Here is a 13,708-nt window from a genome sequence, read left to right as displayed (position 1 = left end):
AAAAAAAAAAAAAAAGACATTATTTTATTCATGTTTATGTGAACATGCACTTGTTTGCCTGTACATGCACAAAATGCATGCAGGGATTTGCAAGTACCAGAAGAGCGCACTGAGTACTCTGGAATTGAAGTCATAGGCAGCTATGAGTCACTGTAGGTAACCAAACCCAGAAGAGAAGCAAGTGACCTTAACTGTTAAGCCCTTTTTCTAGCCTAAGGATTAAGATCTTTAAGATTGAATGAAAAGTGTCCCACTTGCCTTTGCTTCTTCCACAATTTAGATCAGTAGCTACCACACTATGACTATTAATTGCATATGACTAAGTAAATGAATAAATCCCCTGTTTCTAAGGCACCCATTCACACATTTGTGCTTGTTTGGTTATGGTTTTGTAGATTCAGTATGTGTAGCTCAGGTTGGCCTTGAACTCACTATATATATATACAAGGATGGCTTCAAACTTGGGAACCTCCTGACTTGGCCTCTCAAGTGCTGGAATTACAGTTATATAACACCATCCCTGTCTTACTACACACACACACACACACACACACACACACACACACACACACCAAAACCCACACAACTCCAGATCCTAACTGGGACCATATAATCAACATTTACAAAAAAAAGAGACATTTCACCTCCAAATCAGTGTATAAGTACTACTGTGAATTCAGTGATAGAAATTTATTGGTAGCTAAAAACATGATTAGTTTGAGTTTTCCAATTATGCAGGTCATAGAATTAGCATGAGGAAGAAAATGGGGGTTTTGTTTCTTTGTTTGTTTGTTTTTTATTTTTTATTGAGACAGGGTCTACCTTTATAGGCCTAGTTCTCCTAGAACTTGCTATATAGATCAGGATGGGATTAAAGACATGCACAAACTACCACACCTGGAAAAATCAATACATAGCATTTAAAAAGAACAACAACAACAAAAGAATCCCATCTTCATTTGAAGCAGTTCCCTGCCTTAGCAAACAATCTACTTAATGTTGATAAAATACATATGGAGACTTCAAAGTTAAGCTCAAGGATAACTAATCATCAGATGGCTGATCAAGCCCATTAACTCCAGTTTTTAAAAATATACACAGGGGAAGATATATTCAGGTTGAGTGTAAAATCCCTGATTCAATTATCTGAAATCCAAAATACTCCAAATTCTGAAGCACTTCTGATACCAAGCATTTCAAATAAAAAAATAATTCAATTTGTAGTTATCCAGTCTGGTCTAACAGTAGATACATATAGGATATATGGACTCACTACTTTTAATTACAACCTATACTAAAGACTTATCCTCAACAAACACATTGTCTGAAACTGCAAATAGTATTCTCTAGAGAAACCACATTAGGAGTTTGCAGTTGGCCCTTGTAAGTTTGTAGCACTATTTAACACCTTGTAGGGCCTAAAACAGCTGAAAGTCCGGCTCTAATACATTTTGGAGGAGGGTAAGCAGAACTCTCATCAGGCTGCTCTCATTATTATAACTTGCATTCTGATCGCCTGCAGTCACAAGATAGTTGGGATGGAAAGGGAATTCTAATCAATAAACAAATCAGAAAAAAATTGCAATATGTTATTTTTTAGTTCAGTGACTTCCTCCAACACCTGTTTTCCCCTGAAGCTCCCAGGAAGTGCAGTGCCTCTACTTTCAAAGAATGAACTTGTTTATGGACAAAGTTGATCTCTTTCCCAGAGCTAGAGGAAAGAAGGCCTGTGCCAACTGCAGCCCCACTCTTAACTGCTGATCTCTTAGCAAACAATTCAACATAGCAGGATTTGCTGCACAGTCATAAGAATCCTTCAACCGAGGCCAGGTGGGGGTGGTGGTGGTGGGGGGGGGGGGCGGTGCATGCCTTTAATTCCAGCACTCACGAGGCAAATGCAGGAAGATCTCTGAGTACTAGGCCAGCCTGGTCTACAGAGTGAGTTCAGAACAACCAGGACTACACAGAGAAACCCTGACTCAAAAGAAATCACAAACAAAAACAATGTAAGAATTATACATCTGAAAAGGGTATGTTTAAAATACAAAAGAAAAAATAATTTAATGTTTGAGTTCCTGAGGAAAGAAAAGAAGAAAATGAAATGTAACTCAAAGTGGGCATTAGGTTTAAATGTTTCTCTGCTCTTCTGTTCCCTTTCCTTCACAGTCAAAGTGAAAAATATGGATAGCACAGTTGGAGAACAACTGAAATGGAGTTTGGGGACACAAGTATAGTCCAATCTAGCTACACTGCACAGGAATACTCAAGAGTACACACATCTTCAAATAACTACTAGATATTTTCTTTTGTTTGTCTGATACCACAAATCACATAGCAATATATAATTTTAAGATAAAATTATGAAAAAATTAAATCTAAATTAAAAATAATAGAAAACATAGTTGATAGTTAAAATTATGATTAATAAAGAATTCTGTTTGCTGGGCATGGTGGTGCATGCCTTTAATCACAACACTTGGGAGGCAGAGGCAGGTGGATCCATGAGTTAAAGGACAGCCTGGTCTACATAGTGAGTTTCAGGACAGCCTGGGCTATGTAGCAAGACCCTTCCTCAAAAAACCAAAACCAATCAAACAAACAAACAAAAACAAAATTCAGTTTATTTAACAGGTAGACCATAAAATGTATCTTCTCATAAAACAATTATTTATAAAGGTATTATTTTATAAAACTTACTTATTTTATAAAAATAATTTTCAGAAAATAAGAATATAATCAAACAAAAATATATTCTGAACTATCAGCCTTTTTCTGGTAGCTCAGAAGGCATTCAAAAGTTCTACATAGCTTCAATATTTTTACTTCACTGACTCTACTTTCAGGAAATCATTCAAAAGCCATCAACCCATGAGTTATTATTACCTCAGCTCTTATACACCCATCTTCTACCTTGCAAATCAATAACTGCTAAATTTAATACAATTGTTTACTGTGATTTGAGTTTAAACATTTTTTTCCTTTCTTTCTGTGGTGTAGTGGATCAACCTTAGGCCTCACACACACAATAGGCAATTGCTAAGCTTTAATGCCAGTTCTAAACATTTTTCTTACACTAAAAATCAGTTCAAGGTTACTAAATCAATCAAATAATAGTAAGTACATGCCAATAATATACAAGATAACCACAGTGCTATAACTCAGTCTCTCATGCCTGATACCTAGTTCATAAGCTACGTTCTTTTTTTTTTTTTTTTTTTTTTTTGGTTTTTCGAGACAGGGTTTCTCTGTGTAGCCCTGGCTATCCTGGCACTCACTTTGTAGACCAGGCTGGTCTCGAACTCAGAAATCCGCCTGCCTCTGCCTCCCGAGTGCTGGGATTAAAGGCATGTGCCACCACGCCTGGCAACAAGCTACATTCTTAATGAAGCAAAATTATCACAAATATTCATGGTGTTACCTTCATGATGTTAACTAAGTCTGTTTGATAGTAGCGGTCCTGATGTGCGTTTGCTGCTGCTAGCGTCAGAAGGTAATCATTCCTTGCATGGGTAGCTTTGGTATTACATTCAGATCGCCGGGCTTTTAACTACAACACAGTAAACAAAAACAAAATATTAGTGCAACTGACATTACACTGCAAAACATGTATGACTACTACTCTCAGGAGGACAGTGGGACATGTTTGTAAACCCAGCTCTGGCAGGCTGAGGCAGGAAGATCTTAGACTGAGTCTGAGCCTAGACTGAACTACATAAACAAGACCCTGACAAGAATGAATGGGGTGGGTACTGGTAACTAGTACTGGTAATTAATGAATTATGTCTCACCAAAAGTAAAGAACCAAGTAGAAAAAATATGAATATAAAAAGTACTCATTATTACTAAGAAATGAAATATAACTATATATAGAAGAATATTTTAAAATAATTTTTGTAATTTTTAAAAAATTATATACATAGCATGGGATCTATACCATTCCTGCATGCCCCCTCCCCACCATGTCACCTCCCAAATTGTATACATATGTACATGTATGCATATATGTGTTATATGTGTATATGTGTGTAAAATACACACACACATATATCACACATGTATTTATAACCAAATGAATACATTCAGATTTGCTTGTAAGTTTGTGGGTCCAAGGCTAACCACTTGGGATTGGATAACCTACATGAAAACTTATCCCTGGAAGAAATGGAGTCTCCCTTTCTTAGAAGCACTGAAGACCTGTAGCTCTTTATCTAAGGGTGAGACCAAGTGAAATTTTCCTTGTCTGTGTTGACATGTCAACTGTGCAGTCAATATGTGCTGGTCTTGTTCTGGCATCCATACAGTTGCAAGCTCATGGGTACATAGTTCCAGTCACATCTAGGTAACCCTATATAACAGTTAAAGTATCTTAATTATATTTAACATATTTCTGAAATTTTTATAGAATCTCAAAATATTTTGCTCATTTTATTCAGGTGTGAAAATAAAGGATTTGAAATTAAATATATTACCTTCCAAAACATTGGTAAATCTAGAGAGTTAGAAAACAGTTTATTTAAATTGACTTTTTTGGTAACATTGATTTATTTATTGGAGGGGTTTGAACACTTGTCATGCATGCTTGTTAGAGGAGAACACACAGGAAGTAGGTTCTTTCTTTCCATTATGTAGAGTCTGGGAATTGAACTCAGGTCATCAAACTTGGCTGAAGGTGCCTTTACCTGCTGAGCCAACTCACTCTCCAAAAACTATTTAAAAATTCCTAATATGTCCCAAATGCCTGCCTTCTGCTGGGGAGCTGAACCCCAGCTCACCAGACGACTCACCAGCTTGCTTAATAGCTATTCCACAATTCAAAGACCCATATGAAAACGTTCTGGCCCAAAAGAACTGCTAAGAGTTATGTCTGAGAGAAATCCATTTTGAGTAAGCACTTCCTAAAATCCCTGCACTGTATCTCTGAACTAGGAAATAACGACAGGATATATAAAAGCAGGTAAAGATAAGAAACCTATCCTTAAAGCAGACTTGAAAAGTAAACTGTGCCCAAAGTGTCACCAGCTATGTGTAAAATCCACCAGCTATGTGGGAGAAAAGCTCTTGCTTGGGTTATTGATATTAAAGTGGTTTTCCAACATAGCAGTAACCCACCTTTACCCTTGATAGAGTCAACAGATTATTTATAAGCCCAGAGGCTTCTTGTAATATACACTGTTCAAAACTCACCTTCACACTTGCTTTCTGTAAACTGATTCTTGATTGAAAAAGACTAAGTTTAGACCTATAATAAAAATAGAAAAGCATATTTAAAAGGATTATAGACTATATAGTGAAAATACCTTACATCATAATTACTTAATGTTAAATGATCCTTTCAAGACACTGTTCTAAAACTAAGTTAAAACTGGAAAACCAAGAGTGATGCTTATTGTCTTTATCTGTATTTATCAAGCTGGAACACTATCAGAACGCAATCCACAGGCTCTGGAGACCCCAACCCCTGCAATAAGTTATTCATGTTTGCTGGCCAACTTGTGTTTCCCTCAACTTGTAAAGGTATTCTGAAGTTACTAAGAAGGCCCTTGAATTCTGTCCTATATAATTCTGAGTGTGCTTTTTAGACATTTTCCACTCAGTATTGGTACATTTAATTTTGTGAAAGGAACCATAATGTAAGCATAAGTAGTAAAAATATGTTGTTGTTATATATATTTTAAGACTAGAGAAAAGTCAACAGGCAAATGCTAAGTGAACAAGCAAGACTCTGTGATCAGTGATTTTTCTGAAGCTGCAAGGTTTGTCTTGACTGCAGTGTCATGGTGATTGCCATGAGAGAATTCATTCAACGCATGTGCTGGCAGCTATGCCTTAGTATTAAGTACAGTTTCAGACCACTTGGGATTAGGAACAAAGCAGTCAGTCTCTGAAGAGTAGCAAGAGCGGACTCTTAGTTCTAACTAGAGAGAAGACAACCAGAGACAAACATGCATTCTCCCTAACTCTTCTTTACTGTTTTAAAAAAGATGGGTATGGTCTTCCTGCAAGTGATTTAAGTTTTTGGCTAGACCACTTGCCTGGTAGTAACCTCTATGTTCAATTAACAGCATCAAAACAGACAAACAAACAAAACTTAAGATATTCAGACTCTAATGAAAGAAGAAAAAAAGATATTCCAGACTCCAGTTATTTCCTACCTTGTCATATTTATGTTTCATGGGGGTTTGTTTTTTATTAATCAGATTTCTATTAATTTTGACTCATAAGTAAAATCCAAAGAATTTAAGATAAGAAAGTACTTATTTAGGGTAAGAAAAGAGTCTGTTTAGAGTATTCTCAGTTCTCTTTTTTTCTGTAGTCATTATCCAAACAGACCGCAATGCACCTAGACTTTCCAGTACAAGGCTTTAAGTTTCTGGCTTCTGCTTCATTTGCTAATCTGCTCATATTCTTTGAATAGTACTGAAGTAATACTGGTGACAAAATAAGACAGTTCATGGCAGGATACTGTTCAGATGGCTCAGAAGGTAGAAATGCTCGCTGCCATGTCTGATACTTAATCCCTAGGACCCATAGAGTGAAAAGAGAGAACAGACTCCTGTGAGTTATACTCTGACCTCCACATGCACAGTGTGGCATGCCTGTGTTCAAACACATGTACATACACATGCCTACACACAAGATAATTGAATACATAAATGTAATTTTTAAAGGCAGTGTCTGGGGCTGGGGAGATGACATAGTTGGTTAATGGTTGCCATACAAGTGTGAGGACTTGAGTTCAAATGTCAATCCTGGGGAAGCAGAGACAGGAGCATCTCTGGAGTTTGCTGACCAGGCAGCCTAGTGAAATCAGTGAGCTTCAGGTTCAATGAGAGGCTCTATCTGGATGATAAGGTAGAGAGCAAGTACTTCTGGTCTCTCTACACAGACACACACACAGACACACACACACACACACACACAGACACACACCATCTACGAAATCATGGATCAATACTGTAATCCAATCTTCATGCTCCCTTGCCAATATTACATTCTCTGCTTAGAAAAAAATCAAACTAAGCTTTAAGACTTTGTTCAAACATCACTGCTTCTATAAAGGCTTCTCTTATCACTATGAAAAATTAACCTTCATCTTTTATGTTTCAACAGGGTTCTCATATTCCTGTATATAGTTACTGAGTGACTTAAGACACTCTATTTCTTTTGAGTTTACTGTGATTAAACAAACCATTCATACACTTATGTTTAAATAAATGCCCTAATTATAGGCTCTAAATTTGAGAGTACAACCCCTACTTTATTGTACTCATCTCTATACTCACAAAACCCAAAATAAATAATAACTCAATGTGCACCAAGTGAATGAACGATGAAGCTGGACTACTTTTTAGTTAAATTAATTTCTAGAGAAGTTGTATACTGACCTAAATGTCTTGCTTTGTATTTGAGCCATATAAAAAGGCAGTTCTGGGTGTCAGCTATCTCTCAGGCTCTACTGGGAAATAACTAGACCTCTTAGGAAGCCAGTCAATGTTTCATTTTCACCCCTTACATCATGGCTACCGGATGTATTCACATTAGCTCTACAAATCTAAGAATTCTCAGGTCTAGACTCCATGAGAGGTTAAAAATGAGTCCATGAGCCTACTAGACTGAGTAGGTTTTCTCAATTTAAAACGTTCAGGTCAGGGCTAGAGATGGCTCACAGTGAGGAACACTGGTACTTGCAGAGAACCTGGATTCAGTTCCCAGCACCCACATGACAGCTGACACCTATCTGTAACTCTTTCAGAGTCTCTCTTCTACCCATACCTACACACAAAGTGATAATAATAGTAAATTAAATAAAAACCTTTCAGGTCTTAGTGAGAAGACAGAATCAGTGAGGCACATGAAATAACTGCACACTCAAAAAATTTAAATGATTGAAGGAAAAATGTAATTAGAGAAACATTAAGTGTTTCCTCATAAGATGTAATGAACATTCATTTACATTCATTTTGATTTAAATTAAATTTTAGGAGCTCACCAATGTTTACAAAATGCTTATGAAGTTGTTTAAATTTCTTGCGGATAAAGTACTAGAGTGAAATAATCTCCTGGATATGACAGGTGGGGCAGCTGCACGCATGAACTCAGAGAAGCTGTGGTTGGCTGCGTAAGACCTAAATGAAAGCAAGCCTTTTTTCTTTATGAGTGTGGCTCCTGGAAGACTGACAGTACTCCAGTGAATAGCCCAATACCTATAAATGGATTCAGTGGATTATCAACAACAGCAGAAAGGACATGAAGTTGTGAAGAGATGGGAGGTTGGACATGGATGTGTGAAGAGCTAGGAGGAAAGGAGGGAATGAATATAATCAAAATACATTGTAATGTGTATAGAATTCTAAAAAGATTAATAAAAATATTATGGTTAAAAATTTCTTGCATATAAAAAATGTTAGATCCTATTCCCTGTGCCAAGCTGTTCAGGAAGAGTGTCAAATTCCTAGATTTCGTACAGGCCAGCACAGTGAACATGAGTCTTCGTTCTCCTGCTCACAGAGCTCTTCAGGATTCAGCTCTGTAACACAGGTGGTGGTAGTACTAGTGGGCTTTTCTAACCAGTGTAAGGAATATCAACTACTATAAAACTTGTGTTTAGAACAAGGAATTAAAATCCTTTTCTCAGCCGGGCATGATGGCACACACCTTTAATCCCAGCACTCAGGAGCAGAGGCAGGCGGATTTCTGAGTTCGAGGCCAGCCTGGTCTACAAAGTGAGTTCCAGAACAGCCAGGGCTATACAGAGAAACCCTGTCTCAAAAAAACAAAAAAAATAAAAAATAAAAATAAAAAAATCCTTTTCTCTCTCCCACCTTGTAAGACTTTATGCAGATGTTTTAATTCTCCCCACCCAGTAAAATTCCTGCTTACACAAAGGCCCACTGCTTTATCCTAGGTATCTGAAGGCCTAGCAGTCTCTTCTCTTTGGAGCAGGGACTCCTCACCACTTCCTTCATATCCTGTGCACCAGTTCTTTTCAGACTAACCACCTGAACAAGATTGCAAGGCTGGACCCCAGCCACTGGGAAAAAGACAGAGCTACCACCTTAACTAGACTAAAAACCAAATGCACTTCTTGTCTCAATGAGGTTGCTCTTCCAAGCACAGATGCTGTCAAGTTGTCATTGGAAAAATCTGTTTCGTGTGATTTATATCTCCTATAACTAAGTAATTATAGGGCCTTCTTTTTTTCTTGTTTGTCAAAATAAAGAACTATAATGATTATTTCTTAAAATGAAATTAACCAACTGCTAAAGCAAAGATGTAAATATATACATATATATATATGAGTGTATATACATATATGTGTATAATAAATATACATTATTTATTATTTACATATATTTATTATACACAAACACAACAAGCTAAATTTCATGTAAAAATACCCAGTGCTTCAGAAAAGTTTTTACATGGATCCAGCCCTTGCTTACTTGATGTACCCATGACCCTTCACTGACACGTGATACTTGTAGAGGTTTTTAACAATTAGAGCCAACATGATCAATATGGGCCTCTTAAGCCCTGATTTTCAGACAGCATAGCAACTTTAAGCTGTCAGTAAGCTCTCAAGTCTGTAAATCCAATATTTATCTCTTCTTTCCTTTTCAAAACTCAATTTAATTATCAAATATCCCTACTCTGCCAAGTTAAAATAGATAAAACCAGACAAAAGAAGAAAAACTGTGATCATCAGCACAGAATGCGCGGCGGTTAAGTGAATGCAGCACAGCCTGAGGACGAGTCCAGACCTTCTTTAAGAGAGAACAAAGCATGAACAAAGATAACATTTATTTACACAGCCATTTTCTTAGAAATGCTAAAATACTTACTTTGCTTCGATGTCAGCTTTCTCTCTTACTGCATGAGCCATCTGTTCAGTCTCAAAGTACTTCTTTTTGCCTTTCACTAAATCTTTCACAGTTTCCTGTAATTCTGTTTGGATCTTTGTCAACTGATCCACACACTGTAAAATACAAAAATGCAATTATTTAAAATTTTAGTTCTTAGGCTTACAGAAAATGAGTTCATCCTTAGGACTGTGCAATATGTCTTCAGGATGGAAAATCAGGAGAAAAATCAGCAGTTTATTGTTCTTCAGTTGCAAATTAAAATCTGGTGAACAGCTGGTACTCCCATCTCAAGCACTGTACCAACAGTGTTACAGTTTGCCTACCCATCATTTTTAGCAATAACCCCAATGCTGCTGCTGACATTAAGGAAAGACTGGGAAAAGTAACTATGAAAAGATGCATGCTACTGCAAATATCTTGATAATAAAAGCAAAAGAACAAATCAATTTTGTATTTCTTCACACTCTTAACAAAGTCTGCTTTAAGCATTAAGAAGACTGAAGTTAGGGGTAAGACAATTAGGAAGTCTACTCTGGGAGCTGCAGAGATGGCTCAGTGTACGACTCTTGTTTGTTTTCAGCACCTGAACTGTGTAACCACCTATGACTCCAGCTACAAGGAACCCAACACCCTTCAGGCTTCTGCAGACACTTGCTACACTCATGTGCACACACTGACATACATATACATGGTTGAACATAAAATATTTTTTTAAAAAAGTGAAGTCTACTATGAAAAGAACTTGTACCCATTTTTCTATAAATCTGTATAAATATTAAACTTGATTAATTTATAAATTACATCAAGTTAGAATTTAAGAAGGAGTGTATTCACATTCCTGTTTCTGCTATTTACTATCTAACTCTTTAAAATATTTTGGCTTTATTTTCAGCATTTATAAAATACAATATGTTCCTATGTATATTGTTATGAAAATCAGTTGAGAATATATTGGATATGGTGGCAGTTTAAAAATTCTAAGATGCTAGGAAATATGAGTCCTAATCGATTCTTTATATATGTCTATGTGGTGCTAGAGGAGTCCAAATTGAGGGCCTTGTAAACTGTGCATATACTTTACCAATGAGCTACTTTTATAATCATTTCAAGGATGTTAAGTACATCCTACTATAAAAAGAAAGATATGGGTAAGTAAAATGAATAGCAAAAATCTTTAGGTTACTATTATCCTTGTTTTGATTTATAAGCAAATGTCAGCATGTAATAAAAAATAACCAGGCCGGGCATGGTGGTGCACGCCTTTAATCCCTGCACTCGGGAGGCAGAGGCAGGCAGATTTCTGAGTTCGAGGCCAGCCTGGTTTACAAAGTGAGTTCCAGGACAGCCAGGGCTATACAGAGAAACTCTGTCTCGAAAAACAAAACAAAACAAAACAACAACAACAAAATCAAACAAACAAAATAACCGGGCATGGCGGTGCACGTCTTTAATCCCAGCATTTAAGAGAAAGAAGCAGGTAGATCTCTGTGAGTTCAAGGTCAGCCTGGTCTACAAAGTGAGTTCCAAGACAGTCAAAGCTACATAGAGAAACCCTGTCTTGGAAAATGAACAAACAAAAAACCAAAAACTAAATCAAATCAAAACAAAAACATCTGGGTGGGATATGGTGGCACATGCCTATAATACCAGCAGACAGAAGAAGGGTCAGGAGTTCAAACTGAGCCTCAGCTATACTGAGTCTCCTGTCAGCCTGGACTGTCTCAACAAAACAAAACACCAGCAACAACAATAACACAAAAAGGGTATGGTTTTATCGTCAAGATAGTATCTTTTTTGTTTTTGTTTTTCAAGACAGGGTTTCTTTGTGTAGCACTGGCTGTGGTGTAACGAATTCTATAGACCAGGCTGGCCTTAAACTCAAAAATCTGCCTGCCTCTGCCTTCTGCCTGGCTATAATTTCTGTATATATCTTATTATGTATATATCTGTATATATGTTTCTATATGTATACATATTCACAGAAACTTAATAATTACAGTATGTCTTCTTTATCACTAAGAATTATTTTTTAAATCAGACAAAAGAGAAAAATTTAATAAGTACGTGAACTTAAGTTTTTTATATTAGATATATATTTTTATTTTTATTTTATGCATGTCTATATGTATGTGCACCTTATAAATGCTTGCTGTCTGTGAAGGTCATAAGAGGATATCAGATCTCTAGGAATTGGAAGTTATGGATGGTTGTGAACCACTACATCAGGTTTACATAGTGAATCAAATCCAGATCCTCTCCAAGAGCAACAAGTATTCTTAATCACTGAGCAAAATCTCCAGACCCCAGAATATGAACTTTAAAACACCACAGATAAGCTGGGGCATGTTGCATGCCTGTAATCTCTGCAACTGGAGGCTGAGACAGACAACTGCCACAAAATCAAGGCTAGCTTGGTCAATTGTAAGTTACAAGCCAGCTAGAGGTATACAGTGAGATTTTTGTCTCAAACCAAAAGATAAACATAAATTTTAACATTTTGTAGAGACCAGAGGGTCAGAGCAGCCACATGCTCTGAAAGGACAAAGGGTGCAATTCAAGCTTTGTCAGCACGGGAAGCTGGGAAGCATCCACAGGAGTAAGTGAAATGAACTACACCTGGATAAGTCCCAACCCAGTCCCCAATGGGACAAGGAACAGAAGTTTGTCTCCCTGTCAAACTCCATTCTCTCTGGCAGAGACATCACAGATCCTCCAAAGTTTTTATTCATAATATCCAGTATACAGTAGACCCAAATTACTGAGCCTGATTCCTGGGTTTCACATGATGGAAATCAAGAAAAGATGTCCAGTAGTAAAAAGTGGCTAGAATGTTCATACAGTAGAATTATGAGTAATATATTTAGTCAAATAAACTTGGTTATGGCTCAATTGTAGAAAGATTTCCTAGCACACACATGTCCCTGTGTTCACTCTGTGGTACTTACACAGGAGTACGTGAAATAAACCAAGCCTGAAAAAGTCCCAACCCAGACCCCAATGGGACAAGGAACAGAATTTTGTCTGCCTGTCAAACTCTATTCTCTTTGGCAGAGACATCCCAGACCCTCCAAAGGTAATTCACAGGACAGGGATTTGTCAATCTCATCAAATATTCCCTGCCTGGGAATGTTGTTTAGATTCAGGTCTCAGACTATTCCAATAATTGAAGAGAAAATAATCAAAAGTAATTATATTCTTTTAAAACATTATATTATTGAGAAAAGATGGAACTTGTCGGTAACTGAGTTAGACTTGGCAAACATACTAGCACCTGCAAATGCAGTATTTCCTGCACAATAGGACATTATAATAAATTCTCTTCTTCTGCCTTCCAGTACCCCTTCTATAGAATCACATACTTTCCTTCCCCCAACCCCTAAACACACACAAACACATATACCATACTTTTCTCTAACTAGAATCATTGGCAGTAGTCATATGCTATGTCCACCATGTTTCCTCTAAAATTGATCATCTTTGGCAAAGACAAGCCACAGGTATTCTTACACAAATGTATTTAAGCCAAATGATATTAGATGAGTGTTCTAGAAAAATTAAAACTTTACATGGACACATATAAATATTTAATATTGACTCTGGGCTACTGAAATAATTTTTGGCATACAGAATGAGGCTTTTTTTTTTTAATTTCTGAAAATCCAAATAAAATAGAAACCAAACACTGTATGATCCCTGAAATGCTATCTCCTTAAGTAATTACTTATTTTTTGAAGTAGTAATTTCTTTTTATTTTTTTAAATTTTTAATATTTTTATTACATATTTTCCTCAATTACATTTCCAATGCTATCCCAAAAGTCCCCCATAGCGCCCCCCACTTCCCTA

At 36.7% G+C, this 13,708-nt stretch overlaps 1 protein-coding gene across 2 annotated transcripts in view; it reads right to left on the bottom strand.

Annotated features, from left to right (window-relative positions):
* Nucleotides 1–13,708, bottom strand: part of Fchsd2 (FCH and double SH3 domains 2) — a 169,756-nt gene that overhangs the window by 82,774 nt on the left and 73,274 nt on the right. For both annotated transcript variants that reach the window (XM_021167292.2, XM_021167291.2), the window contains exons 6-8: nucleotides 9,843–9,976; nucleotides 5,185–5,239; nucleotides 3,419–3,547 (exon numbers count right to left, since the gene is read on the bottom strand). In XM_021167292.2, the coding sequence (XP_021022951.1) occupies nucleotides 3,419–3,547; nucleotides 5,185–5,239; nucleotides 9,843–9,976 (318 nt within the window). The remainder of the gene's footprint in view (nucleotides 1–3,418; nucleotides 3,548–5,184; nucleotides 5,240–9,842; nucleotides 9,977–13,708) is intronic.

The sequence above is a fragment of the Mus caroli genome, chromosome 7 (assembly GCF_900094665.2).
Source record: "Mus caroli chromosome 7, CAROLI_EIJ_v1.1, whole genome shotgun sequence".
Classification (NCBI taxonomy): domain Eukaryota; kingdom Metazoa; phylum Chordata; class Mammalia; order Rodentia; family Muridae; genus Mus; species Mus caroli.
This window is presented reverse-complemented; position numbering and strand designations above follow the sequence as displayed.